Raw genomic sequence first — 27,161 nt, 5'->3', positions numbered from 1 at the left:
AATTCCTATTGCTGAGAAATGCAAAACAGGAGATGAAAGAAAAGCCAATAAAAAAAAGTAAGCCCGAAGTTTGTGAACACAAAGACGAAAATGAACATGACTGAAGTTGAGTATGAGATAGTCAAATATGGGAACACATCTGCCTTCGGCTTTGTTCTAGATATCCCCAAGCAGGAGAAAAAATAAATAAATAAATAAATAGTAGCCAACAGAATTCTGAAAACACAAAAGCCTTACATACCTAAATAAAGAAACAACTATTCAATGAATATGACGGAAGGTGGAAAACATCCCTTTCTTCCAGTGATAAACACTGAGTTCTGTCCTGACTTCTGTGTGAGATACTTTTTGTGCTTTGGTACAAATTTTTGTGTTTTGTTTCTCCACGCCCCCTTCATCCTGACACTATATTAAAATCTGTTTGAAATATGTTTATTTAATTTTTGCTGATGGCATGTGTTTTCCTAAGAAACTGCCCTTCTCGACCTTTTGCCCACATAATAAAATGAACAGAAAAAGGATTTGCATGTTGGCATAATGCAAGAAGGGAAAGGTGCTTTTAGCCTTGAGAAAGCTGGTTTTGAAGAAAGCACCGCTAGAACTGCCTTTCCTATTCCCAATTCCATGAAAAACTCATAGAGCACCATACACATGGAGTCCCTGGCCACAAAAGCTTAGTCTGCTGGGGAAGACTGATAATAGACATTAGAAGCAAACAATGAAAAATGCATTTCAGTTCAAGGGGATCAAGAAAGTGAAGCGCACACAAACATATACTTAAAATATCTAGAAGGGAGGGACTAGCAGATGCAAACTACTGCACATAGAATGAATAAACAAGTCCTATTGTATAGCACAGGGAACTCTATTCAATATCCTTTAATAAACCATAATGGAAAAGAAAAAAAAATTCTAGAAGTATTCATAAGAACTGTAAATAGTGGTTAACTCTGGGGATTGAGGAGAACAGGGATTTTTGCTTTCCATTTGAATGTGCTGTACTATTTGAATTCTTTACCTCATACATTATAGATTTGAGATGTGATTTTTCCAAATTTAAGACTTCCAGTTAAAAGGGAAAAATTTAACAGTTATGTTTCACCTCTGGTTCTTCCTAAAACACTAAATAATAGTAATTTTTTAAGAAGGCATACATTTATAAAAAGCAGAATAGGAAAAGATGACAAAAATAGGAAAAGTAGACGAAAGAAGTCAATAGATTTTAGAAGCGGTCAAGTAAGAGCTGACCCCCTCTGCAGAAGCTTGGGAATGTTCTGGCACAGCTGAAGGTGGAGGGTCAATTCGCTGCAAGGCTGTGTCAGAAGTGGTCAGAACTCTAGGACAGGAGGCCTGTCCTCCAGAGAGCTTCCACCAGAGGGTTCTGTATCTGAGAACACTGTGCACAGCTTGGGGAGGGGGACTGTGTACATTCTGTATAAGAAATATGAGACTCTCCCCTGCCCCCCTCTCCTAAAGGAAGACTCCCAGACGTTGGCAGTCAACCTTATGCCTGCACCTCAACCTCATGGGGTCAGGAGATGGGAGGAGTTCCCTTTGGGGAAAATGGCCAGCATGAGAGAAAAGACCCACAGAGTCCGGCAGGCTGTGGAACCTGGCCCATGCTTGTTACCCACAGGGAGGCCCACCAGCCACCAAGCCCCTCGTCACACACAGTCTCCACTGGCTTTTCAGTGTTTTCTCTTAAATATGAGCAGAAAAATAAGGGTCACCTTACCTTTGAACAAAATCCCCGGCATGAGAGTTATACCCAAACAAACCAGCAGATAGAAAGGAACTTGGGGGAAATAAGAGACAATCTGGGAAAGGGGAGAAAAACTGGAAAAGAAACAGTGACATCCTGACATAGATTTTTTTTTTTTAAATGGCATCTGTGCAACAGAACAGGATGCTATTAAAAAAAAAAAAAAACTGGGCAAACGAAAAGATTTCTTATTTCTATAAAAAAAAGACAAATAAAAAATTCATAAGGGCTTCCCTGGTGGCGCAGTGGTTGAGAGTCCGATGCAGGGGACACGGGTTCGTGCCCCGGTCCGGGAAGATCCCACATGCCGCGGAGCGGCTGGGCCCGTGAGCCATGGCTGCTGAGCCTGCGCATCCGGAGCCTGTGCTCCGCAGCGGGAGAGGCCACAACAGTGAGAGGCCCGCGTACCGCAAAAAAAAATAAAAAATAAAAAAATTCATAAGGTTGGGAGATACAACTGAGAAAATCTCTGAGAAAGTAGAATGATAAAAACAAAAGTGATAGAAAGCTGTAAGAAAATTAGAGACTTATCCAAAAGGCCCAACATCTGAATACCAAGAACTCTACAAAGACAGAATACAGAAAGAACTGTAAAGGAAATTATCAAATAAGTAACACAGGAAAATTCCTCCAAAGTGAAATTATTAGCAGCCTGCTTGAAAGAGCTACCTGATATCCAGATTCATATGAAGATTTATCATTGTGAAATTTCAGATTACTGAGAATAAAATAACCATACTTACAAGTTTCTAATGAGAAAAGAAAAAGAGGTCATATAATACAAAGGACTAGGAATTAGAAGAGAGTGGCTATTTTGGCAGGAACACTTAAGATGTTAGCAGAGAATGGGCAATGATTTCATTAACTGTAAGGAAAATGAGTCCGTGTCTAAAGTTCTACACTCAGCCAAATCATCAAATCAATGTAAGAGTATGATAAAGACATTTTCAAATGTCTCCCAAAACTTTTCTCCTCTGAATCCTTACTAAGGAAGCTAACGAGATATCTTTCAGCAAATGAAGGAGTACGCCAAAAAGGAAGACATAAGATCCAGGAAACAGAGGATCCAATACAGGAGAGATGTGAAAGGAATTCCCAGGGTGACAGGAAAGGAAAACGGCAGACAGCAGCAATGTGGCAGGCCTGGAGCACAACTGCCCAGAGGGAAGAACCCATGGAGCAACTTTAAACTTGTACATTACTGACGTGTGTCACCAGATTAGGAGATTTACGCTCTATCACAGAGTTTGAATTTAAATTGATAGGTTCAAAGAAAACAAAGCAAACCAAAAAAAAAAAAAAAAAGAATGATACAATCTTTAATAACCTGGAGGAAAAAATGGACAAGGAAAGAAACATAATGATAACACATTAGGCTCAGCTATGAATACTATTTATACAGTCATACAATATAAATATTAAACCAAAAATTGTGATATAAAACACACTAGAAGGCTGTGAGGAGAGTCTATGGTGTGTGGGGTGGGGGAGGGCAGCTGGGGATGGATGAGGGGAGGATTCAGGACAGCAAGCCTAATCCTTACCTTCCATCATTAGAAACAGGTAAAACCCAAAACTAAGAAACAGCAGTACACACACAGTATTAAAAATCTGGATGTAAATATTAGAAGAAACAGACAAAGTTGAAAGCGATCACCTCTGAGGAGGAGGAGAGGCACCATGAGCCTTAAAGAACCGACTTTTAAAATTATATACATTTCTGACCTTGATAAAAAATAGAAATTAAATGCAAAATAAAAATATTTTTTATATGAAGGTCAATATTAATTAGTGACGCCAACTGGGATGTAGGGTAAGTTCGTTATTTTTCATTATCTACCATCAGTGGTGATTTCCTCTGTTCCTCGGATCCCCTTCCCTTGTTTACCTGGGCTTTTTGGAGGGAGGTGCGCCATCACTGAAGAACTCCCAGATCTTGTCTATATCCGAGGACGAGCTCCCTGTAGAAGCCATCCAGTTTCTAAAAGAGATTAAACACCACAGACCACAATTAGATGTGTAAAGTATATCATCCAAAATAGCACATGCATTAAACAGTTTTAATAAGCTCTACATCCTAAAAAGTGTTCCAGAGGTATAACCGGCTTAACGGAAATTCATTAATTAATGTGTCCCAGATTTAAGGAATTAAATTCATCCAAAGGAAAGTAACCTCAAAATTATGACTTTGGAGCTCTATATTGTTATCCAAAGTATACAGATATATATAAGTTCTGAAGGCTTCCCCTCCCCCTCCAAAACCAAACAAAACCAACATCAACTCATGTCAATTGTTGGCCATCACTTTGTGGAGCCTAAGAAATACCTGCTATTCTCCCATGAGACAGGCTTGGGAAAGATTTTGAGGATAAAAATAACCCACGAGGATTTCCCTGGTGGCACAGCGGTTAAGAATCCGCCTGCCAATGCAGGGGACAGGGGTTCGATCCTGACCCAGGAAGATCCCACATGCAGCGGAGCAACTAAGCCCATGAGCCACAACTACTGAGCCTGCGCTCTAGAGCCCACAAGCCACAACTACTGAGCCCGCGTGCCACAACTACTGAAGCCCATGCACCTAGAGCCCATGCTCCGCAACAAGAGAAGCCACCGCAATGAGAAGTTCACATACCGCAGCAAAGAGTAGATCCCACTCTCCGCAACTAGAGAAAGCCTGTGCGCAGCAACGAAGAACCAAAGCAGCCAAAAATAAATAAATAAATAAAAAGATTTAAAATTAACCCACGCGTAAGTGTGTTAATTCCCCCAATTATCCTTTATTATCACCTAAAGAAATCACTGGCTCAAGAATAGAATAATCAAAACTAATTTGCTGATTGTTGAACATCCCTTGTTGCTGGACAATTGTGTCCTCACGGGCAGCGAGGCATGACTCTCCAGCTAAACAAAGACTGGGTTCTGAGACACTGTGAAGAATGGGAAAGGCATTACCAAGCAATTATATTCAGGTGATAACTAGACAAAGTGAAAGAATTATTGTGGATTAGAATAAGATCAATAAAGAGAAGTTTTAACTGCTCAAAAGTTTACTAAACTTGCTAAATATAAGGGCTGTTAATTCTAAAATAGCAATACTTTAAATATTGCCCCCCCACAATAAACAGAAGACAATACATATTACCAGAGTTTTGGACTGTTTTTTAAAATTTATATTTATTTATTTATTGTTGGCTGTGTTGGGTCTTCACTGCTGCGTGTGGGCTTTCTCTAGTTGTGGTGAGCGGGGGCTACTCTTCATCGCTGTGCGTGTACTTCTCATTGCGGTGGCTTCTCCTGTTGCGAAGCACGGGCTCTAGGCGCGCGGGCTTCAGTAGTTGTGGCACGTGGGCTCAGTAATTGTGGCTCACAGGCTCTAGAGCACAGGCTCAGTAGCTGTGGCGCATGGGCTTAGTTGCTCCGCGGCAGGTGGGATCTTCCTGGACCAGGGCTCAAACCCATGTCCCCTGCATTGGCAGGCAGATTCTTAACCACTGCACCACCAGGGAAGTCCCTGGATGTTTTATTACCTTATATTGTCAGTACTTAGGAACCAAATAACTAATAATTACTTGAAGCTTGCTGTTTTATCAGAAAGCTGTTTTCTTTCTTAAGACATTTTTAAAAGTTTGCTGAATTAGTTTTTCTGGTAAAGAGAAGGCTAATTTCCTCAACTCATATTCCATCACACATACTGGAATTCTTCTTTGGTATCATGATCACTTGGAAAATAGGGATCACAAAATCCTAACAGTGAGTGAGGAAGTAGACCACCTTTCCAGTCAAATCTTTGGTTCTATTGGTGAGAAAGCTGGGGCTCAGAGAAGACAGACGAACTACTTAACTCAATAAACCTTGCCTTAGCTTCATCATCAACTGAGATGCTTGTTAAAAGTATATGTTCTTAAAGATAAAGTCTATTAGTTAATTTAAAAGATAGTATATGTTCCCAGGCTCTAGTCCTAAATTACTGAACGAGAATCTCCACAATCTTCAGGGGATTCTTATGATGAGACAAACAGGGAACACCTAAATGAAATGCAAACAATTTCCCAACAATCCAACGTTTTGCTAAATAAAGGATGCACACCACATGCCACACTCCCTTCTTTTACATGTACACATCACTTATTACAGTCTCACAGCTTCCCAGTTGCCATTACCAAGAGTTAGGAGTTAACTGCCATTAAAATATTTCCATGAGGTTTTTATTTCTCTGAAGTCTACCTATGCTCTAGACTGGAGAAGCCGCGGCAGGAGTGGGAATTTCTACCACATATGCGACAACCCAGCAGTTTGGGGATGTTTTTTAAAAGAACACAATGAAAAGTGTATATGATTATGCTCTTTCCTTAAATACGGCTCTATAAACCCATCTGCAATCTGGACAAACTACACTCATGTAAAAAACACTGTGTCTTGAGAAAGATGAAAGTAAAACATAGAGGAAAGTTAAGTTAATGTTCATTAAGTTTTGAAGATGGACATTTTCATAATCCAATGTTTAATTCAGCTACTAAACCAGAGTTTTAACTCTTATATAGTGCTTACCACGTGCCAAGCACTATTTACAAATATCAACTCATGTTATCCCCATAACCTTATGAAGTACTATTACTGCCCCATTTTAGTGATGAGAAAACTGAGGCACAGAAAGGCTGGGTACCATAATTCAAACCAAGGCGGTCTGCCTTCCAAGTTCACGCTCTTAATCGCACTAGAACAACCTAAAAACATTCTCCAAGTATTAGCTTCTCAGCTTTTTTCCCCCCCGTTTTTAATTTACAGTCCCAAACTATCAAAAAACGGAGCTCCCACATTCTAGAAAGCAGATTTACTTGAAATAATTGTGATGCTTCGTAGCGGCTACATGATTAGGTGCTTTGTTGATGCAATCACGGCAGTTGGCTAAATCCAGGAGCTGAATGAAGCCATTTTTTTCTGGTGATAAGCACTACTTGTCACGTACCTCCCACCACCAACAACCTACCAGAGCCCTAGATCGGTCCTATCATTTTCTCCTGGAAGGTATGCAAGGTCATTCTGCTGGATGCTCTTTTCTGACAGATTGTCAATTCTTAGTGTCAACACCTGAATACTAAGCTTTTTAATTTTTTTCTTTACAGAGCCAACTGTTATGAAGGTCCATTCCATCTACATAATTTAAGAGAATTAAATATGGCCGACAACTCTTGACACGTTGTTACTGGAATGTTCTCGGTCCTCTTAGGAACTCAGCGAGAAGTAATTCAGTATGCTCACATTAAATCTGACCATACATTCATTCTGTTTTCTAACAGGATAACATCTTTTCTTCAGTCTAAAAGATGCCTCATATGATAAAATCTTACATGTATACCTCAGTGACATCTAAGCATAAACCATATCTTATTCCTTTTAGAGTGTTATTTCAGGAAAAAAAAAATCTATCTTACCCCATTGTTTACTCTAAACAATCTGCAGGTACTGCTAAAGAGGTTCTAAGCTAATTGCGAAAATCTTGCACAGAATTCCTAATATGCAGCAACTAGTTCACACATTAATTTCTTTATGTGATCACTATTTGAGTTTTCATTTTAGTGGGACTTAGCAGAGGTGGAAAAAAGCTTTTCTGCCACAAGAAAACAAAGGCAATTACCTGTGCCAGTGTCTTCATTACCCCAATTACTGCTAAGCCACTGAGAAATCCTTTAAGGCCAACAGAGTTCAGCAAAATAAAAGTTAGATGTTCGGTAAATGCCAAAACAAGTAACCTCATTAACAAACTTTTTAAGGCCTAAGTCTTCATATCAGATAGGATACTTCTACTTTGAAATCTGTCAGCTTGGCAAGAAATAGAATGCTTGGGCTTCCCTGGTGGCGCCAGTGGTTGAGAGTCCGCCTGCCGATGCAGGGGGACACGGGTTTGTGCCCCAGTCCGGGAAGATCCCACATGCCGCGGAGCGGCTGGGCCCGTGAGCCATGGCCGCTGAGCCTGTGCGTCCGGAGCCTGTGCTCCACAACGGGAGAGGCCACAGCAGTGAGAGGCCCACGCACCAAAAAAAAAAAAAGAAATAGAATGCTTATATCTGGTGGGTGAAAAAGGGAAAAATCAAGGCAAGTGTTCTAGGAAAAATCCATTAAGAAACATGGAAAAGATAAGAGAAAAAGGATTGGTTATATGAATGAAATTAAGATTGTATAAACTAGCAGTTGTAGATTTGAAAACATGAAAGAATTCCAGCTCCTCCTTTCACAGCATCTTGGTGCTAGCAAAGATGGCAAAATCTGGCTGCTTTCTTCATGGAGGGATGAGAGTGGGCTCTCCCAGCCCGCTCTCCTCATGCTGATCCGGGGGTCTCCCTGTGCTTCCAGTGTGTGGTCTTCAGCCCAAACAAACCACTGACATGCCAGAAGGAACACAGAATAATACACTTTCAGATATGGGTGGATGGAATAAAAAGGAGAGAAAAGTTCTAATGATGGCATTTTTATCTGGAAATAAAAGATCTACAAATGACTAGCTTGCAAAGCTGGTACATTTCTTGTTTTAAAAGATCAGTTGTATTTACAGCAAGCTTTCCCCTCTTCCATTAAAAATAAAAATAAAATAAAACAGTGACTGAAATAGAGACTGGCTTATTTCTCTATCATAAACATAGCAAAGGGTTAACTTTGTTTTTTAAGGGAAAAGACAGTCATCCTCCAATTTGGAAGAAACCAAGCCCCTCTGATTGTGGCTTTTGGACTAACTTCAACAAATCTGTTTTTTTTAGCAACTATGGGAGAGGAAAGAAGGAAAAGATAGCCAGTGTAAGGTACTACAAAAGAGCACCCGACAAGCTTGTTGACAATTTAACAAATTAACTAAAATAGTTTACTAAGGCAGTTGATGAATTCAGTTCTATAATGTAGATTGCAGCCTATACTATTTGTTTTGTATAAAACAAAATTTCCAATTTCTTCCTTCTCATTCATACAAAGAAATGGAACTGATATATAAGAACTGTATCTAGGGGCTTCCCTGGTGGCGCAGTGGTTGAGAATCTGCCTGCCAATGCAGGGCACACGGGTTCGAGCCCTGGTCTGGGAAGATCCCACATGCTGCAGAGCAACTAGGCCGGTGAGCCACAACTACTGAGCCTGCGCGTCTGGAGCTTGTGCTCCGCAACAAGAGAGGCCGCGACAGTGAGAGGCCCGCGCACCGCGATGAAGAGTGGCCCCCACTCGCTGCAACTAGAGAAAGCCCACGCACAGAAACTCAGACCCAACACAGCCAAAAATAAATAAATTAAAAAAAAAAAAAAGAACTATCTAGACGTGTCAGGATGCGATCCCTCTGATGTACCTCAGTCTTGAAGTCTTTCCTCTACCTCTGGTTAACCTAGTTTGCTCCTACTTTTGTCCCTAAATTGTACGTGCCTGACAGCCTCTACCTTCCGACAGATAAGATCTGTATCACACTCATGTCCTGAAAATTTGCTTTAATACAGTCACTGATAAAATGCCAGATTGATACCACTTATTCTTGGGATTTCACCAGCAAACAATGACCTACCAATGAAAAATGTGAGAATGAACTCATAAGATATAGGGTTTCTGGAAAGACTTTAAGGATTGAGACGTATAATCACAAATTCCAGAAAGCCTTTTATCTCAAGTCCCAAAATAAACTACACTGGTATTCCAGGCTCAAGAGCTCAGATGTTGTTTATATCATTTATTTTCAATTATAAAACCAAAGTAACACAGCATGTACAGGGAACAAAAGTGTTTCAAGAAGGAGTAATGGAACATCCAAATTAAAATCTGATTTGAATTAGAAGTTGGTGATGGAAGTTGATGATTTTACCACGCAAAGAATGATAACTAATAAATTCCTCCTTTGTCACTGCTTTCCCTCCTGTGAAGCTTCTGAGAAGCTTGTATCTGAGACGGTATATCCTGAAAACAATGACACATGTTGCTAACGAAGGAGACTTTAAAAATATTTAATAAAAATATTTTCCATGGGGACTTCCCTGGTGGCGCAGTGGTTAAGAATCTTCCTGCCAATGCAGGGGACACGGGTTTGAGCCCTGGTCTGGGAAGATCCCACATGCTGCAGAGCAACTAAGCCCGTGCGCCACAACTACTGAGCCTGCGAGCCACAGCTACTGAGCCCGCGTGCTACAACTACTGAAGCCCACACGCCTAGAGCCTGTGCTCTGCAACACGACAAGCGACTGCAATGAGAAGCCCGTGCACGGCAACGAAGAGTAGCCCGCGCACCGCAATGAAGAGTAGCCCCCGCTCACCGCAACTAGAGAAAGCCTGTGCGTAGCAACGCAGCCAAAAATACATTAATAAAATAAATTTATATAAAAAAAGAAATATGGTCTTTATTAAAAAAATATATTTTCCATGGATCAAGTAGTACGATCATACAAACAATTTCATCACAAGTGACCTAGGCAATTCATTAAAAATAAGATTAAATAAATCTTCAAGGGTAAGATTTTACATTCTAGCCAGTCCTTGAAAACTAAAGTCCCCTATTAAGACAGTGTGAATTATGAATGGCTGGACCCTCAACTGCTTGCTTCTCATGCCACCAAGAGGACACACAATATGCCACATACAGACGTAGGTTCCTTCAAGTCCGGGCGAGCTCAGGCCATGTCACCATTATAGAGGATTTCTCTATGAGCTGAAATTTGACAAGCTGTAAAGAAGGGAAGACTTTCCTGTCATAATAAAAATTAAAATGTTTAGTAAGAGTATCCCACCTAGTTTCCACTCCTTTTTACTTTCTTGAGGATTTCTGACTTAAACAGCACTGAGTTTGAAAAAAATTTTTTCAAGTTGCATTTTGACATGGAGCTTGGCAAATGTCAAGTGTAGCTGAATGTTAATAGTGATTAAGTGAACTGTCAACACCAGGTGAGACATCTCAGAAGTCCATTGTGGCCATGTAATCCAAAACCCGTTCACAGTTAAACCAAGGACAGAATATAGGAAAGATACACAAAATAGACCTGTCTTTGCACAGTACCTTAAACTGACATAACGGATAAAAAAGAACTGAATAGACACCCATCTTGGGTTCTTAATTATGTTTAAAACTCAATTATCAAAATACCCAGTAAAGAGGGATTTCGCAAAAAGCTTGCTGTGAGTGCGTTCAATCTTTTCATTCTGTCATTCAACAGAGATTAAATGTCTATGAAGTGCTCGCTCCTGAACTTCCCACTCAGGATGGCAATGGAACTGGAGGTCTACAGCGGTCATGGCATTTCCTTTTAAAGAAAAAGACAGCAGACCATTACCTTTTGGAGTGATGCTTATGCAGTCCTAACTAAAGGAAGGAGAGAAAAGGCCTTGAAAATTTTTCTAGGGCCCGTCTAACTCAGTTATATTAACCTGTACCATTTTCCTTTTTTACTGCGAGATGAATGTAGAATGTTTTGTTTCAGAAAGTCAAAGACGTGTGCTTCTCAGCATTTTCTTTAGTGATCATACCTCAGCTTTAACCTCATGGGAAACTAAACTCAAAACAATAAACAGCAATTTCGCAGAGAGGACTCGAGTATGAAACAACCATGACAAATTGGGAAAGGAATCATTAAGAAAGAAGTTTAAGAAACCATGAAAGGACACTCTGAAAAATAAAATTCAGAAACATGGGAAAAGATCAGTTATGGGCAAGTACGGCAGAACACCTCCTTGGATAAACGAAGCCTGGTTCTTTATAAAGAATACTGTACGTGCAAAACAAAGATGATACTGAATATACACACCAACACAATACACTTGATATGCATGCAACTCTGGCAGTATTCTACTACATTAGTATTGATCAGGACTGGAACTGAGCAGAACCTGCACCCCAACCCCGCCCAAGTACAAACGCCCCTCCATGTCTCCTGCCTCTTGTCTGTAGAGAAGTTGAAGTCTCCCAGGCCTCCCTGAGTCACAAAGGAGCAGGCTCAAGCAGCTAATGATTAAGACAGTAGAGTTACAGACTCAGTGTCTGATGCATGTTCCTGAGTTGTTTCACAGATACCGTAACTGCCACCAGAGGGAAAAGGCTGACTGCATGATGACCAGACTGCAGTTGTGACAAACCACTCCATCTTGAGCAGTACGGAATCTATGGCTAGCGCAGTGCGAAGAACTGACCTTAAGAGAATGGGGTTAACACCTACTGGTGAAAATAATCCGTACCTTTGCAGGTGTCAAAATAACTGTAGCTTGTTCTGCCCCTGTACGGAAACGGGCAACTACAACTGTGAGCAAAGAGCTGCTACAGACCCACGTCAACATCTTCTACTCTAAGAATACGACACCCTACGTCAGCAGGAAGAAGTTACAGAAGACAGACCTTTGCCCATGATCCCACAGAAATGCAATGATGTTCCAACAAGTGGGCATTTGTAAGCAGCTTTTAGCAGGAAAGAGCTCTCTGCAGGAGGCCTCTTTGCCTTGTCACTAACCTTAAACCAGCCCCCAGCACCCCCCGCTCCCCCCCACCCCAGCCCTGCTCATCTCCGGCCCTAGTACACCTTTCAGATCTTTTGACCACATGATACCTTGCCTAATCCTAGTCTGTTGGTTCTTTCCATAGATCAAAGGAGTAGAAATGAAGAAAAAGTAACAGATAACCAGATCTCTTCCCCAGCTTCCCCTTCAGTAATCCGGCGAACAAACTGTGAACACGATATAGCATCTAAAGAAAAGTCAAGGGAATTCCCTGGCAGTCCAGTGGTTAGGACTTGGCGCTTTCACCGTCGTGGCCCGGGTTCAATCCCTGGTGGGGAATAAGGTTCCCATACGCTGCACAGCTGGACAGAGGGGCGGGGAGGGATCATCACAAGACATCAGCACGCCTGCACACAGTGGGATGTCGATGACTGTGACCCCCTACGTGAATGACTGACTGAGATTACTTCCCCTTTTCCCTTTAAAAACTTTCACAGCCAATCAGAACCTCTGGAGATGGTTTTGGGGGGACACTGAGCCCACCATCTCTGCAGATTGCAGGCATTCTATAATTAAAAGCAACTTTCCCTTCTACCAACATTTCTCTCCGGGTATTGATTTGTGAGCGGCCAGCAGCCAGACCTGATTTGGTACCAGGACCTTATGAAAGTAGTGTGCCTGATTTAGGTTGCAAACTTAAGAAACACATGGAAAATCTCACTGAGTCAAAGAACAGAAAATATAGATCACCAAATGAAAATGTTAAAAAAGGATTTGGAGCAACTGAGCTTGAAAGAAATAAGGGAGGTGACCAAACCTACTCTTACAGGGCAGTTTCTCCCAGACTCGGCCCATCTTCACCCCCATCACGGCCCCTCTTGGAGATAAGTGCATTTGGCACCTTTGCCATCGTTTGTTGTAAAACAAAGCCTTTGGCTTTTAACCTGAGATCTCTAAATTGGAAAGGTAAACTTTCAGCTTTTACTAAATGCTAGGTCATATGAGCTTGTGATCTAACATCAGTTTCTCATTCACAGAAAAAGAGATTTTTTGCTTGTTTGTTCAGCTGCCCTTTGAAATGAATTTAAGAAACTTTTGTGTTAACTTTGGAATTACCTAAATCAAGTTAAGACATGGGTCGGGGTATTTATAGATTAACACCTGCAGAGCATTCACAGAATGAAAATTCTTTCCCTAATTTATTCACTTATTTTGGCTTATGAACTTTTCAATTTGACTGAGAAACCTGTTCCTAAAAGGCTGAGGAACTCCCTGCCTCCCTCTAGACCTGCTGACTTCTTTACTGTTCCTCAAACAGGCTTGGCCTTGGGGCCTTTCTTTGTATGATTGTTCCTTCTGCTGGATCTTCACACACACACCCCGCCCGTCCCCCCCGCCCCCCCCCCGCAATCCGCACAAGTTTCCAATCCTTTGCTCAAGTCAGACCTTCTCAATGATGCTACCCTGACCACCGTACCTGAAGCTGCAGGCTCCTCACTCACTGCATCAACTGCTCTACTTTTAATTTCATAGCACATACCACCCTCAGTATACTAGTTATATTTATTAGCAGTAGAATAAAGATATTAATTACGCTTATTATTTGCCATCTGCCTCCTCCCACTGGAATATAAACTCCTCAAAGGTAGGGATCTTTGTTTAGTTCACAATGTAGCCCAAGATGCTAAACGGTGCCTGGCACAGAGTAGGCATGCAAATACTTACTGAATGAAGTAATTGAAAGGTAAGATGTTGCTCATGATCAGAATTACAAGAAAGAAATTTATTGTGCAACAGAGAATGCATTTCTAATTAAAAGAAACACCCTGTGACTGCTTTTAATGCAACTAGGACCATAAAAGGCCATTTCTTTTTAAAATGGAACAAATGGGAAAAGACAAATTCCTGTGAAAATTGCGTGCACAGTAAATCAACATTCAGGCTATCACTTTTCAGATACACCAAAGGTCACAACAGGGAGTGAAGGTAATCTGATTCCAGCAGGCAAAAGAAGGATTTCAGTCTTAAAAGGTTTTGTGTTTTTTTTAATTTGTTTTTTTAGATGTTGGGGGTAGGAGTTTATTGATTTATTTTTTGCTGTGTTGGGTCTTCGTTTCTGCGGAGGGCTTTCTCTAGTTGTGGCAAGCGGGGGCCACTCTTCATCGCGGTGCGTGGGCCTCTCACTATCGCAGCCTCTCTTGTTGCGGAGCACAGGCTCCAGACGCGCAGGCTCGGTAGTTGTGGCTCACGGGCCCAGTTGCTCCGCGGCACGTGGGATCCTCCCACACCAGGGCTCGAACCCGTGTCGCCTGCATTAGCAGGCAGATTCTCAACCACTGTGCCACCAGGGAAGCCCCCAGACTTAAAAGTTTTAAGACTATCCTCTGACACTAAATGAAAAATTTTAGACGTAAATCATTTTATTTTTATAACTCAAGTTTCTGATATCTAAGATGTAAACTGATGTAGATTCCTAACGCAGGAACTCTTTCTGGCAAACAACTCAAAGACCTTAGCATTTAGGCTAAGAAATCAGTTTCTTTTCTTTAATATATTAAATCTATCCTAAGTGTTTTACAACTAGAGAAGAAGAAAGTCTTTTGTAGCAGCAAAAGGGATTTCAAAACACAAATTGGATTAAGTCATGGTTTAAAATCACTCAAAGGCTTCTCTGGGTTTAATAATACAGAACTCCCCATCCTGCCTGCAAGACCTGCCCTGGCCTGGCCTGGCCTCTCCAGTCCTCTTGACAACATCCCTTCCAGCCCTCTGCCTCACCCACACAGAACACATCACACACCTTCCCGGCTCACACAGTGTTTGCTTAGAGCACTATACTCTGCCAGTGAAACAGGAGGGAAGGGGGCAGGACACAACCTTTGAAAGAATGACACAGCCTAAGGACATGACATAAACTGATTTAAACCAAATGGGTCCAAGATGGCGGACAAGTCAACTTCCACTAGACCTTGAGCCTCAGTATACACTCACTATAACACATCAGCAAACTAAATGACACACCCACAGGCGCCATGACAGTTCCAGGACCCACCTTAACGATCAAAAACTGGGCAGTGGCCCCATTCCTGGAAATCCCCGCCCCTTCCCAAAATAGCTGGAACACTCCTCCCACTCATTAGCCTATGAAATTACCCACCCCTATAAAAACTGACAACCCCCATATCCTGGTGCCTTTCTCACCTTCTGGATGGCCCACACTCTGTGGAGTGTGTTTCTCTCTAAATAAATCTACTTCTTACCTATTGCTTTATCTCTCACTGAATTCTTTCAGCACTGAGACATCAAGAACCTGAGCTTCATTAAGTCCTGAGACCAGGTGTGTGATCTCAGTTGGAAGACCGTGGGTTTTGGCTGTGTTCGAGTCCCGCCCACGTGGGTTCAAGTCCCAATCTGGGTTTTGGCCAGGTTGGAGTCCTGGCATGTGGGTTCAAGTCCCAAGCTGAGGTGCAGAGTTTCAACTGGCAACCATGGAGGGACAGTGATAAGGTAAGAAAATGTTGAGAGTTACATCTTGGTTCTAAAGAGGCCTCTGGGATGCAGCAAGCCAGGCATACTAGGGAAGATGCTCTGCCGACGTCTGCTCCTTTTTGACTGGCGGGTCAACCCTGTATACTTACGCACATCCAACAGCAGGTCCAGGACAGAACTGTTAATCTCTGTCCTCTTCTCCTTGACTCTGAGGTTTTTCTCCTACATTCTTGCATTCTTGTTCATTCCTGCTCTATTTCTTCCTTCCTTCCTCCCTCCCTCCCTCTCCCCCCCCTTTCTTTCTTCTGTTAACCCCAGGAAACCTATGTGACCACAAAGGTGTACTTTTTATTGCTCTAACTCCCCTCCCTCTGACCCTTACAAATGCTGACCCTTTATTCCCAACTTACAGCTAGACCAACTCCCGTTCATCATCAATACTGTTAGGGACGTCTTCTGTGCCACTTCTTTGTGACTCACTGGTTGGGAGACTACCTTGGAAGCGATATCATCTAAAATCGTAAGTGCAAGTATTGACTAAATTGCTTGGTGGATTTTGACTTAAGGGTGGAATTTTGATAGAGATAGAGACGTCACCTCAAGCTTGTCTGAAATGGGTCAGGCTGCATCAATCCCAACCAATACCCCTCTGGGCCATATATTCTGGGATTGGGAATATTTGGACAACAGAAATTAAAAGGAAAAAACTTAGTAGGTTATGTAATCAGGTTTGGCCACCATATGAGTTAGGAAATTTAAAATGGAGTGAAATTTTCAGGGCTTTGTATCTAGGCAATGGAACCCCAAAAGGAATTTAAGGAGTGTATAGCTCCGGAGGGATAACTCCAGGAGGACACAGAGGATAATTTAACTGGCTCACCCTACAGGGCTGTGGATCCTAAATGAACGTGGATCCCTCCTCCCCCGAGATACAGGCCCTTTTGGCTATGCATTTCATAGCCTAGTCTCCCCCAGACATCAGGCACAAAATTCAGAAAACAACTGCTGGTCTTCAGACTCCAATGAATGACTTGTTCTAATTGGCTTATTTGGTTTTCAGTAATAAGGATATGGCCCAAAAGGCTGAATGCTCCCAGAGAAATATGCAAAAGGCCCAAATGATTGCAGTGGCTTTGTTCGTTCAGAGACCACCAAAGGGGAAGCCGGCTTTTCTGGACCAATCTGGCCTTGGCAGACCACAAGGTCCACGGGTACCCATACAAGGCCAATGTACCATGTGTGCACAAAAGGGGCACGGGAGGGAGGATTGTGATCAATGTGCCCATTGCAAACAGCCAGGGCATTGGAAGAGGGAATGCCCCAGATGCCAGAGAGCAACAGGGGCCCCTCGCCCATTGATGGTTTTGCAATCAGAAGACTAAAGGGGCACAAGGCCAAAACTGGCTCTTCCTAGAGATACCATCTATGTAACTAATGTAGGGCCTCTGGTGGTCATCGATGTGGCAGGGCACTTGACAGAATTTCTTATCGACACTGGTACAACCTTCTCAGTCTTAACCCAAACGATTGGAAACCTTAGCAATCATAAGGAATACGTAATGGGGTTGTCAGGGAAGAGACAAGGGCACACTTTCCTGGAACGCCTTTTGTGCAAGATCAATGGCCAGCTGTTTTTACATTCCTTTCTGTTTGTGCCTGTCTCATCCCTTTAATAGGAAGAGATTTATGAACTACGTTAGGGGCCACTCTGTTTCTCGAGGGGCAAGGGAACCACCCTCATCACCAAATGGTTCTAACACAAAGCAAAAAGGAACAGATAAAACCTGAAGCTAAAATAGAAGCCTTAGGAGACCCTGGAATATGGAATATTGAGGTTCCGGGCTTGGCCAAAGATATCTAGCTGGTGATTATTAAGTAAAAAGGGTTATATAGTGTCTAAATATAAGGTACAAATTTCTTAAACCTAGGGGAGATCCTCAAAAATGTTTGTAAGGAGATTACCAAAATAGGAGGCCATTGGTCTGACTAAACTGACCATAGCTGATATTCAGACCCTGATAGGAATTTTGGAAGAGGCCTTCTCCCCTAAGCTAAACAAGGAAAGGTAAAACTTTCCAACATAGGTGAATGGGTATGTCAGTCCTTCAATATCAAGAGGGTTAAATAATTTAAAACTTGACTGGTCAAGGATAAATAGAAATCTTAAGTGTCTTTTCTGTAAACATTAGTAAAAAGGGTTTAGGTAAGTGACCTTGATTTGTTCCATCTGCCAGAAGCCAAATTTGAGTCCAACCTCTTGTAACTGATGCGTTTTATGGTGTACCTGTCTCAGGACTGAAATTTTGGAATGGGAACTACTACGAGGTCTCTGTTTGTGTGTTCATATGTATCTATAAGTGTGTTGTAGGTGTACGGCACTGCCAAAAATTAATTCATGAAAGAGCTCTACTTAATTGGCTTTTAAAAAATTAAGCGCTTATGTAAATACCCACAAATAGAAAATAAAATGGACAGAATAAATTTCAGGTACACGTCATCTGGAAAATATTCAGTACTAAACTGATATCTAGTATTGAAGGTGGCTTAAACTTGCTGGTTTCATTAATATAGACATGTCTTTAAAATCATCAATGTTGAGTATACTTCTTTTGTACCTAGGTTTACTAGAAATCAAATAAAACCTTATTCTATCTGTTATAAATCTGTCAACAAGAAAAGTAACTCAATGTGAAAAAAACACTTTTAAGGAAAGTAAAGTGCATGTTTTCAGTAAAAGAAGGTGGGAAGAATGAGAAAAAACAAACTGAAAAAAGTTGTGCATGATAAGATTTTCTGAGACTGGATTCAATTTAGTTCCATAAATGAATTTTGTTGGGAGTGGGCTGGGACAAGTCTGGATTTGGTTTCTCCCTCCAAAGTTTCCTTGAAATGCTGCTTTCAATAAGCGATAGTATGAGTTTCTTTGCCTTTAAGTGATTTGTATTTGCTTTTGAGATCTTTTGTAACTTTGGTTAGGAAATATTGTCTCACAGTGACCTATGATCTTATTTGACCAAGTGTTTGAAAACTTTTTGACAAACTTCCCAAATATCAAATTTTAATTACATTTCTTTTGATTTCCAGGTAACTTTTGGGGTACTTTAGAGGGGCCCTGAGGTATCTCAAAGAGAAATATTTAACTAGGATTATTTGGTACATTAAGTGAAATGTAATCATTCGTAATTCTGGTTATAGTAACCAAGTTTCTTTATCGATTACACTGTAATGGATGTTTAACCATGCTGTTTAAGTCTTTTACCATTTATAGATACTTTTGCACTCTGATGCTGTTACAAAAAGTGCTTCATCATCAAGGGGATTCATAGAAAGGCTATGGAAGCTGTTACAACAGTTCTATACCAAGATGAGGATTCCAGCCTATACTGACTTAAAACAAGGAGCTGTCCTGCCCCTGGGGCCCCTAGATCAGGCATCCAGAGATTTTTACTCCCTGACAGGCAGGGTCGACGCCTCTACTCAGCCTTGAAGCAGTTAGAGAGGAGGAACCATCCCCCATCTGCTTCCCATAAGAATATGGGACTAAAATCTCTGAGGGGGGAATGAAACAGGAGGGAAGGGGGCAGGGCACAACCTTTGAAAGAATAACATAGCCTGAGGACATGACATAAACTGATTAGAACCAAATGGGTCCAAGATGGCGGACAAGTTGACTTCCACTACACTTTGAGCCCCAGTATACACTCACTGTAACACACCAGTAAGCTAAATGACACACCCACAGGCGCCATGACAGTTCCAAGGATAAATAAGGATCAAAAACTGGGCAGTGGCCCCATTCCTGGAAATCCCCGCCCCTTCCCTAAATAGCTGGAATACTCCTCCCACTCATTAGCCTATGAAATTACCCACTCCTATAAAAACTGACAACTCCATACCCTGGTGCCTTTTTCACCTTCTGAGATGGCCCACACTCTGTCTGTGGAGTGTGTTTCTCTCTGAATAAATCTACTTCTTACCTATCACTTTCTCTCTCACTGAATTCTTTCTGCAATAAGACATCAAGAACCTGAGCTTCCTTAAGTCCTGAAACCAGGTGTGTGATCTCAGTTGGAAGACCGTTGGTTTTGGCTAGGTTCGAGTCCCAGCCACGTGGGTTGAAGTCCCAATCTGGGTTTTGGCCAGGTTGGAGTCCTGGCATGTGGGTTGAAGTCCCAATCTGAGGTGCACAGTTTCAACTAGTGACCACGAAGAAACAGTGATAAGGTAAGAAAACGCTGAGTTAGGTCTTGATCTTAAAGAGGCTCGTGGGATGCCGTGAGCCAGGCATAATGGGGAGGACACGCTCTGCTGATGTTTGCTCCTCGTCAACCCTGTATACTTATGCACATCCAACAGCAAGTCCAGGACAGAACTGTTAATCTCTGTATTCTTCTCCTTAACTCAGGTTTCTCTCTTACATCTTGCATTCTTATTCATTCCTGCTCTATTTCTTTCTTCTGTTAACCTCAGAAGACCTGTGTGACCACGAAGGTGTACTTTTTATTGCTCTTACTCCCCTCCCTCTGACCCTTACAAATGCTGACCCTTTATTCCCAACTTATAGTTAGACCAACTCCCGTTCGATGGGGACGTCTTCTGTGCCATTTCTCTGTGACCTCTGGGGCTCTAACGCCTGGTTGGGAGACTACCTTGGAAGCGATAGTATCGAAAATTGTAACTGCAAATCTTGACTAAATTGCATGGTGGATTTTGACTTAAGAGTGGAATTCTGGATAGCTCGGGAGTTAGAGACATCACCTCAAGCTTGTCTGAAATGGGTCAGGCTGTATCAATCTCAACCAATACCCCTCTGGGCCATATATTCCAGGACTGGGAAAGATTTGGACAACAGAAATTAAAAGGAAAAAACTTAGTAGGTTATGTAATCAGGTTTGGCCACCATATGAGTTAGGAAATTTAAAATGGAGTGAAGTACCCTATGGTCAAATTTTCACGGCCTTGTATCTAGGCAATGGAACCCAAAAGGGATTCAAGGAGTGTGTAGCTCGGGAGGGATAACTCTAGGAAGGACAGAGAGGACATTTTAACTGGCTCACCCTACAGAGCTGTGGATCCCAAATGAACGTGGATCCCTCCTCCCCCGAGATACAGGCCCTTTTGGCTATGCATTTCATAGCCTAGTCTGACCCAGCCATCAGGCACAAAATTCAGAAAACAACTCCTGGTCCTCAGACTCCAATGAATGACTTGTTCTAATGGGCTTATTTAGTGTTCAGTAATAGAGATATGGCCCAAAAGGCTGAATGCTCCCAGAGAAATATGCAAAAGGCCCAAATGATTGCAGTGGCTTTGTTCGTTCAGAGACCACCAAAGGGGAAGCCGGCTTTTCTGGACCAATCTGGCCTTGGTAGACCATAAGGTCCACGGGTACCCATACAAGGCCAATGTACCATGTGTGCACAAAAGGGGCACGGGAGGGAGGATTGTGATCAATGTGCCCATTGCAAACAGCCAGGGCACTGTAAGAAGGAATGCCCCAGGTGCCAGAGAGCGATGGGGGCCCCTCGGCCATTGATGGTTTTGCGAACAGAAGACTAAGGGGGACAAGGCCAAAACTGGCTCTGCCTAGAGATACCATCTATGTAACTAATGTAGAGCCTCCGGTGGTCATCGATGTGGCAGGGCACTTGACAGAATTTCTTATCGACACTGGTACAACCTTCTCAGTCTTAACCCAAAGGACTGGAAACCTTAGCAATCATAAGGAATATGTAATGGGGTTGTCAGGGAAGAGACAAGGGCACACTTTCCTGGAACGTCTTTTGTGCAAGATCAATGGCCAGCTGTTTTTACATTCCTTTCTGTTTGTGCCTGACTGTCCCATCCCTTTAATAGGAAGAGATTTATGAACTACGTTAGGGGCCACTCTGTTTCTCGAGGGGCAAGGGAACCACCCTCATCACCAAATGGTTCTAACACAAAGCAAAAAGGAACAGATAAAACCTGAAGCTAAAATAGAAGCCTTAGGAGACCCTGGAATATGGAATATTGAGGTTCCGGGCTTGGCCAAAGATATCCAGCTGGTGATTATTAAGTAAAAAGGGTTATATAGTGTCTAAATATAAGGTACAAATTTCTTAAACCTAGGGAAGATCCTCAAAAATGTTTGTATGGAGATTACCAAAATAGGAGGCCATTGGTCTGACTAAACTGACCATAGCTGATATTCAGACCCTGATAGGAATTTTGGAAGAGGCCTTCTCCCCTAAGCTAAACAAGGAAAGGTAAAACTTTCCAACATAGGTGAATGGGTATGTCAGTCCTTCAATATCAAAAGAGGGTCAAGTAATTTAAAACTTGACTGGTCAAGGATAAATAGAAATCTTAAGTGTCTTTTCTGTAAACACTAGTAAAAAGGGTTTAGGTAAGTGACCTTGATTTGTTCCATCTGCCAGAAGCCAAATTTGAGTCCAACCTCTTGTAACTGATGCGTTTTATGGTGTACCTGTCTCAGGACTGAAATTTTGGAATGGGAACTACTACGAGGTCTCTGTTTGTGTGTTCATATGTATCTATAAGTGTGTTGTAGGTGTACGGCACTGCCAAAAATTAATTCATGAAAGAGCTCTACTTAATTGGCTTTTAAAAAATTAAGCGCTTATGTAAATACCCACAAATAGAAAATAAAATGGACAGAATAAATTTCAGGTACACGTCATCTGGAAAATATTCAGTACTAAACTGATATCTAGTATTGAAGGTGGCTTAAACTTGTTGGTTTGATTAATATAGACATGTCTTTAAAATCATCAATGTTGAGTATAATACTTCTATCGTACCTAGGTTTACTAGGGGTCAAATAAAACCTTATTTTACCTGTTATAAATCTGTCAACAAGAAAAGTAACTCAATGTGAAAAAAAACACTTTTAAGGAAAGTAAAGTGCATGTTTTCAGTAAAAGAAGGTGGGAAGAATGAGAAAAAACAAACTGAAAAAAGTTGTGCATGATAAGATTTTCTGAGAAATGATTATATTTAGTTGCATAAATGAATTTGTTGGGAGTGGGCTGGGACAAGACTAGATTCGGTTTCTCCCTGCAAAGTTTTCTTCAAATGCTGCTTTTAACAAGCGATAGTATGAGTTTCTTTGCCTTTAAGTGATCTGTATTTACTTTTGAGATCTTTTGTAACTTTGGTTAAGAAATAAATATTGTTTCACAGTGACCTATGATCTTATTTGACCAAGTGTTTGAAAACTTTTTGACAAACTTCCCAAATACCAAATTTTAATTACGTTTCTTTTGATTTCCAGGTAACTTTTGGGGTACTTTAGAGGGGCCCTGAGGTATCTCAAAGAGAAATATTTAACTAGGATTATTTGGTACATTAAGTGAAATGTAATCATTCGTAATTCTGGTTATAGTAACCAAGTTTCTTTATCGATTACACTGTAATGGATGTTTAACCATGCTGTTTAAGTCTTTTACCATTTATAGATACTTTTGCACTCTGATGCTGTTACAAAAAGTGCTTCATCATCAAGGGGATTCATAGAAAGGCTATGGAAGCTGTTACAACAGTTCTATACCAAGATGAGGATTCCAGCCTATACTGACTTAAAACAAGGAGCTGTCCTGCCCCTGGGGCCCCTAGATCAGGCATCCAGAGATTTTTACTCCCTGACAGGCAGGGTCGACGCCTCTACTCAGCCTTGAAGCAGTTAGAGAGGAGGAACCATCCCCCATCTGCTTCCCATAAGAATATGGGACTAAAATCTCTGAGGGGGGAATGAAACAGGAGGGAAGGGGGCAGGGCACAACCTTTGAAAGAATAACATAGCCTGAGGACATGACATAAACTGATTAGAACCAAATGGGTCCAAGATGGCGGACATGTCGACTTCCACTAGACCTTGAGCCTCAGTATACTCAGTGTAACACACCAGCAAGCTAAATGACACACCCACAGGTGCCATGACAGTTCCAAGGATCCATAAGGATCAAAAAGTGGGCGGTGGCCCAATTCCTGGAAATCCCCGCCCCTTCCTGAAATAGCTGGAATACTCCTCCCACTCATTAGCCTATGAAATTACCCACCCCTATAAAAACTGACAACTCCATACCCTGGTGCCTTTCTCACCTTCTGAGATGGCCCACACTCTGTCTGTGGAGTGTGTTTCTAAGTAAATCCACTTCTTACCTATCACTTTCTCTCTCACTGAATTCTTTCAGCAATGAGACATCAAGAACCTGAGCTTCCTTAAGTCCTGAAACCAGGTGTGTGATCTCAGTTGGTAGACCGTGGGTTTTGGCTGGGTTCAGTCCCAATTAGGATTTAGGCTGGGTTCAAGTCTCGGCATGTAGGTTCAAGTCCCTATCTGAGTTTTACACAGTTTAAAAGCTACATGCAGTGAATTCTCAGTCCCCTGAGTTCTTCCTCTGGCCTGGCACAATTATATTCTGTATATGCTGGTAGAGTTTAAAATGACTGGAACTGTACTAGTCACAGCAAATCCACTGCTTTGCAGTCACAAGTTGTTGAATTTTCATGTTAAAATACCTGTTAAATGCCAGGCATTGGGCTAAAAGTGATACTATTACCGCATCCAGTTCACCTCCAACAAACACCATGTAGGGTTTACAGTGAGCCAGGCACGGTTTTCTGCACTTTACAACGTTCACTCCTCCATGAAGCAGACACCATCACCATCACATGTCACAGATATCACAGGCACAGAGACATTAAGTAACTCAATAGCAGTCACATGGCTATTTATTACACAGTAGATACAGGATGCTGATGCCAGAGTCCACAGAGTCCACGTTGTAGAGACACAACTCAATACTGTCTCACCAGAGATGACTCACGTTATACCCTTAAGGGCCAAACCCTTGAAAAGTCTCCATCTTTTAGGGGCAACGGAACTGTAAACATATACTTACCATTATGGCAAAATTCAATGAAATAGTTCGGACTTATCTTCCTTTACCTCTTGGAAGCATGTGACACTTAATTCCATTCTCATCTCCCCTGGATACTGTGTTTTCCTGGCCTTCCTCCCAAACCTGGAGGGAAAGCTCTTCTTCCTCTGCCCATTCCCTGAATGTGGACTGTCTTCATGGCACCATCCCAGGCTCTCCAGTTTAACCACTTTACCTACTCCCTACTCTCCCCACCCCACTTACTCCAATGGTTTATGAGGCCAACTAAGTGCTAATGACTCCCAAATCTGTATCTTCAGCTCAGATCTCTCCTGTGTTTCAGACCCATGAGAGACCTACCCAGAAGTTTCATTACAGCCCTTCAAAACTCAAACATACTTTTAGACAGTCCTATTTCAAACTTAAAGATCAAAACACAGTTCAAAAGCCTGCTCCTTATCATGTGTTGGAGGTCTCTGAATGGCAGAAATAATCTCTGGGAGATAGGATTACAGGTGACTATTTCCTTCTTTCTGTCTCAAGCACCAGCACAAGTATTCATTGATTTTGAAAGAACTGTCATCTACTTTAGGAAAGTTCTTGCAAGTACCTTCCCTGGATCAATCTCAGTAATCCCTTAAGAACAAGAGAATGATGGACCAGTGGGAACGTAGGAAAGTGGCTAAGCTTGTAACTGTAAACTAGCTGATACTCCTTTCAGGGTATTTGGATTTCTTCCTAATAAAAAATTAACTGAAAAATATTCTCTTTGATCTGCAAATGAACTGAGTGATGAAAGCATTGTTTAGACCTGAAACAAGAACCTGAAAGCTCCAAAAAGAGGTTATTATCTGCCACAGAGCCCCACCAGAACTAGAAAGACTAGGCTGACTTAGAAGAAACAGCTTTAAAAGCATTGCTTTGCAGAGCAGGTGGCATCAGTCTCAAAAAGTGGCCAGTGAAAACAATTAAGGAAAAAAGATAGATGAGAGAAAAACAGTTTAGGGAGACCTAAAAACATACTTTCATAAAGAGCGAAGGAGGTCAGTGCAAGACTGAGGAGTCACAGGGAGAGACAAGAGGGCTGGATGGCCTGGGCCCCGAGGTGGGGACAATGCATGGGGGCGGAGGGAGTGGGGGAAAGCACTTCTGTTTTCTGAGAAAACGAACAGGTTGCACGTAGGCACCTGGGAATACGTTTAGGGTACAGCGAAGTAGAAAGAACAAGTGATCCCATTTGGTTCTGTGGAGAAAAGCAGTTTTCAGGAGGAACTCTTGGAGCAAGTGTAAGCATCCTGGTTTCATGCTGACATCAATTCAAAAAACTGTATTCTTAAGAGTGTGCCCCTGCTTTTACACCACACGTTTTCTTAGATATAAATCCCCTTCGGGTTTCTTGTTTTTTAACTTCTTCCTTCATTTACCTTAGTGTCTTAGTAAAATTAACTTTTTAAAATACTAAGTACTTGTGGATTCACCCAAAGAGCAGCAGAGCATGTTTCTAGAGCAGAAGAAAGAGAGAAGCAGTGCATTTCTAGTGACTGAGGCCAGTGGGCGAGTTGGGGTGATGGGGGAACCGGAAGTGAGCAGAGGGCTGGACCCTCCAGGTCCCCGTGGACATGCCTTAGTGGGGTCTAGAGAGCTGTGGTGAAACGCTAAGTTCTTATCACATTCATTCTGGGAACAGATCCCAAACCTGCTCCAATGCGGAGAGCAGGAAACTGAAAACTATAATGGGCTCTCATTAAAGCTGTCATATCCATATGACAAGAATGGATATTATGAAAAATGATCAAAGGAAAAGAAGAGATCAAGAGAAAAATCACAGGAATCAGAGAAGAAAATGTCCCAGGATTGAAGGACATGAATTTCCAGAATGAAAGGGTCCACTGAGCACTCAGAATAGTCAATGATGAAATAAAATACCTGCACCAGGGTACATAATCATGAAACTCCAGACCACGAGGGATAGAGAGAATACCCTCAAACTTCCAGTGAGGGAGAAAAGAAAAACCAAACCAACAAAACAAGGTTTCGTAGAAGAGGTGTGAACCACCACACCTCCAGGGCACTTACAGATACCGGGAAGTACAACGAGGCCTTCAAAACTCTGAGGGAAAATTATTTCTAACCTGGGACTCGATTACACTTCCAAACTATCAAACAAGTTTGTGGGCAAAATAAAGTCTTTCAGATACTTCTTAGGATGTAAGATGTGAGCCAAGAAATGGGACGGCGTGGGGGCCAGCCCAGGAGGAGAGTAAAGGTCAGTTCCTGCATGATACCGACAGGAAGTAGCAAAGGGGGGAGGAAGATGATGCAGGGCTCCAATAGAAAACAGAAGTGATACATGTGCACCCAGAGATAATGTTACTGATGTGAATGTGATTAATATGCTAGAGCATTTGGAAAAAAATTAACATAGGTAAGTGAAATAACCAGGCAAAGGTGAACCTACACACATGGAACAGCAATGCAGGATCACCTGGCTCAACCAACGGTGGACGACATTTGGGCAGAGGTATAAATACAGGAGTGTCTGCTGGGCGGGAGGGAGGGAGGGGGACTGATTCCTGGGCCCTAACTCAGCA

General features: G+C 42.0%; 1 protein-coding gene across 6 annotated transcripts in view; it reads right to left on the bottom strand.

The window, feature by feature from the left end:
- The window catches only part of FAM118B (family with sequence similarity 118 member B), a 55,491-nt gene that overhangs the window by 20,883 nt on the left and 7,447 nt on the right, over positions 1-27,161 (bottom strand). For 5 of the 6 annotated variants that reach the window (XM_082628519.1, XM_082628522.1, XM_082628523.1 and 2 more), the window contains exon 2: positions 3,651-3,743. In XM_082628519.1, the coding sequence (XP_082484645.1) occupies positions 3,651-3,736 (86 nt within the window). In that variant the 5' untranslated portion in view covers positions 3,737-3,743. Of the gene's footprint in view, positions 1-3,650; positions 3,744-4,394; positions 4,415-27,161 lie in introns of those variants that run through there. The other variant, XM_082628520.1, reaches the window with a different exon arrangement.

Source organism: Mesoplodon mirus, assembly GCF_964341445.2.
Source record: "Mesoplodon mirus genome assembly, chromosome: 7".
In the NCBI taxonomy this organism is placed as follows: Eukaryota; Metazoa; Chordata; class Mammalia; order Artiodactyla; family Ziphiidae; genus Mesoplodon; species Mesoplodon mirus.
Note: the sequence above shows the minus strand (reverse complement) of the source record. Positions and strands in the feature narration are given on the sequence as shown.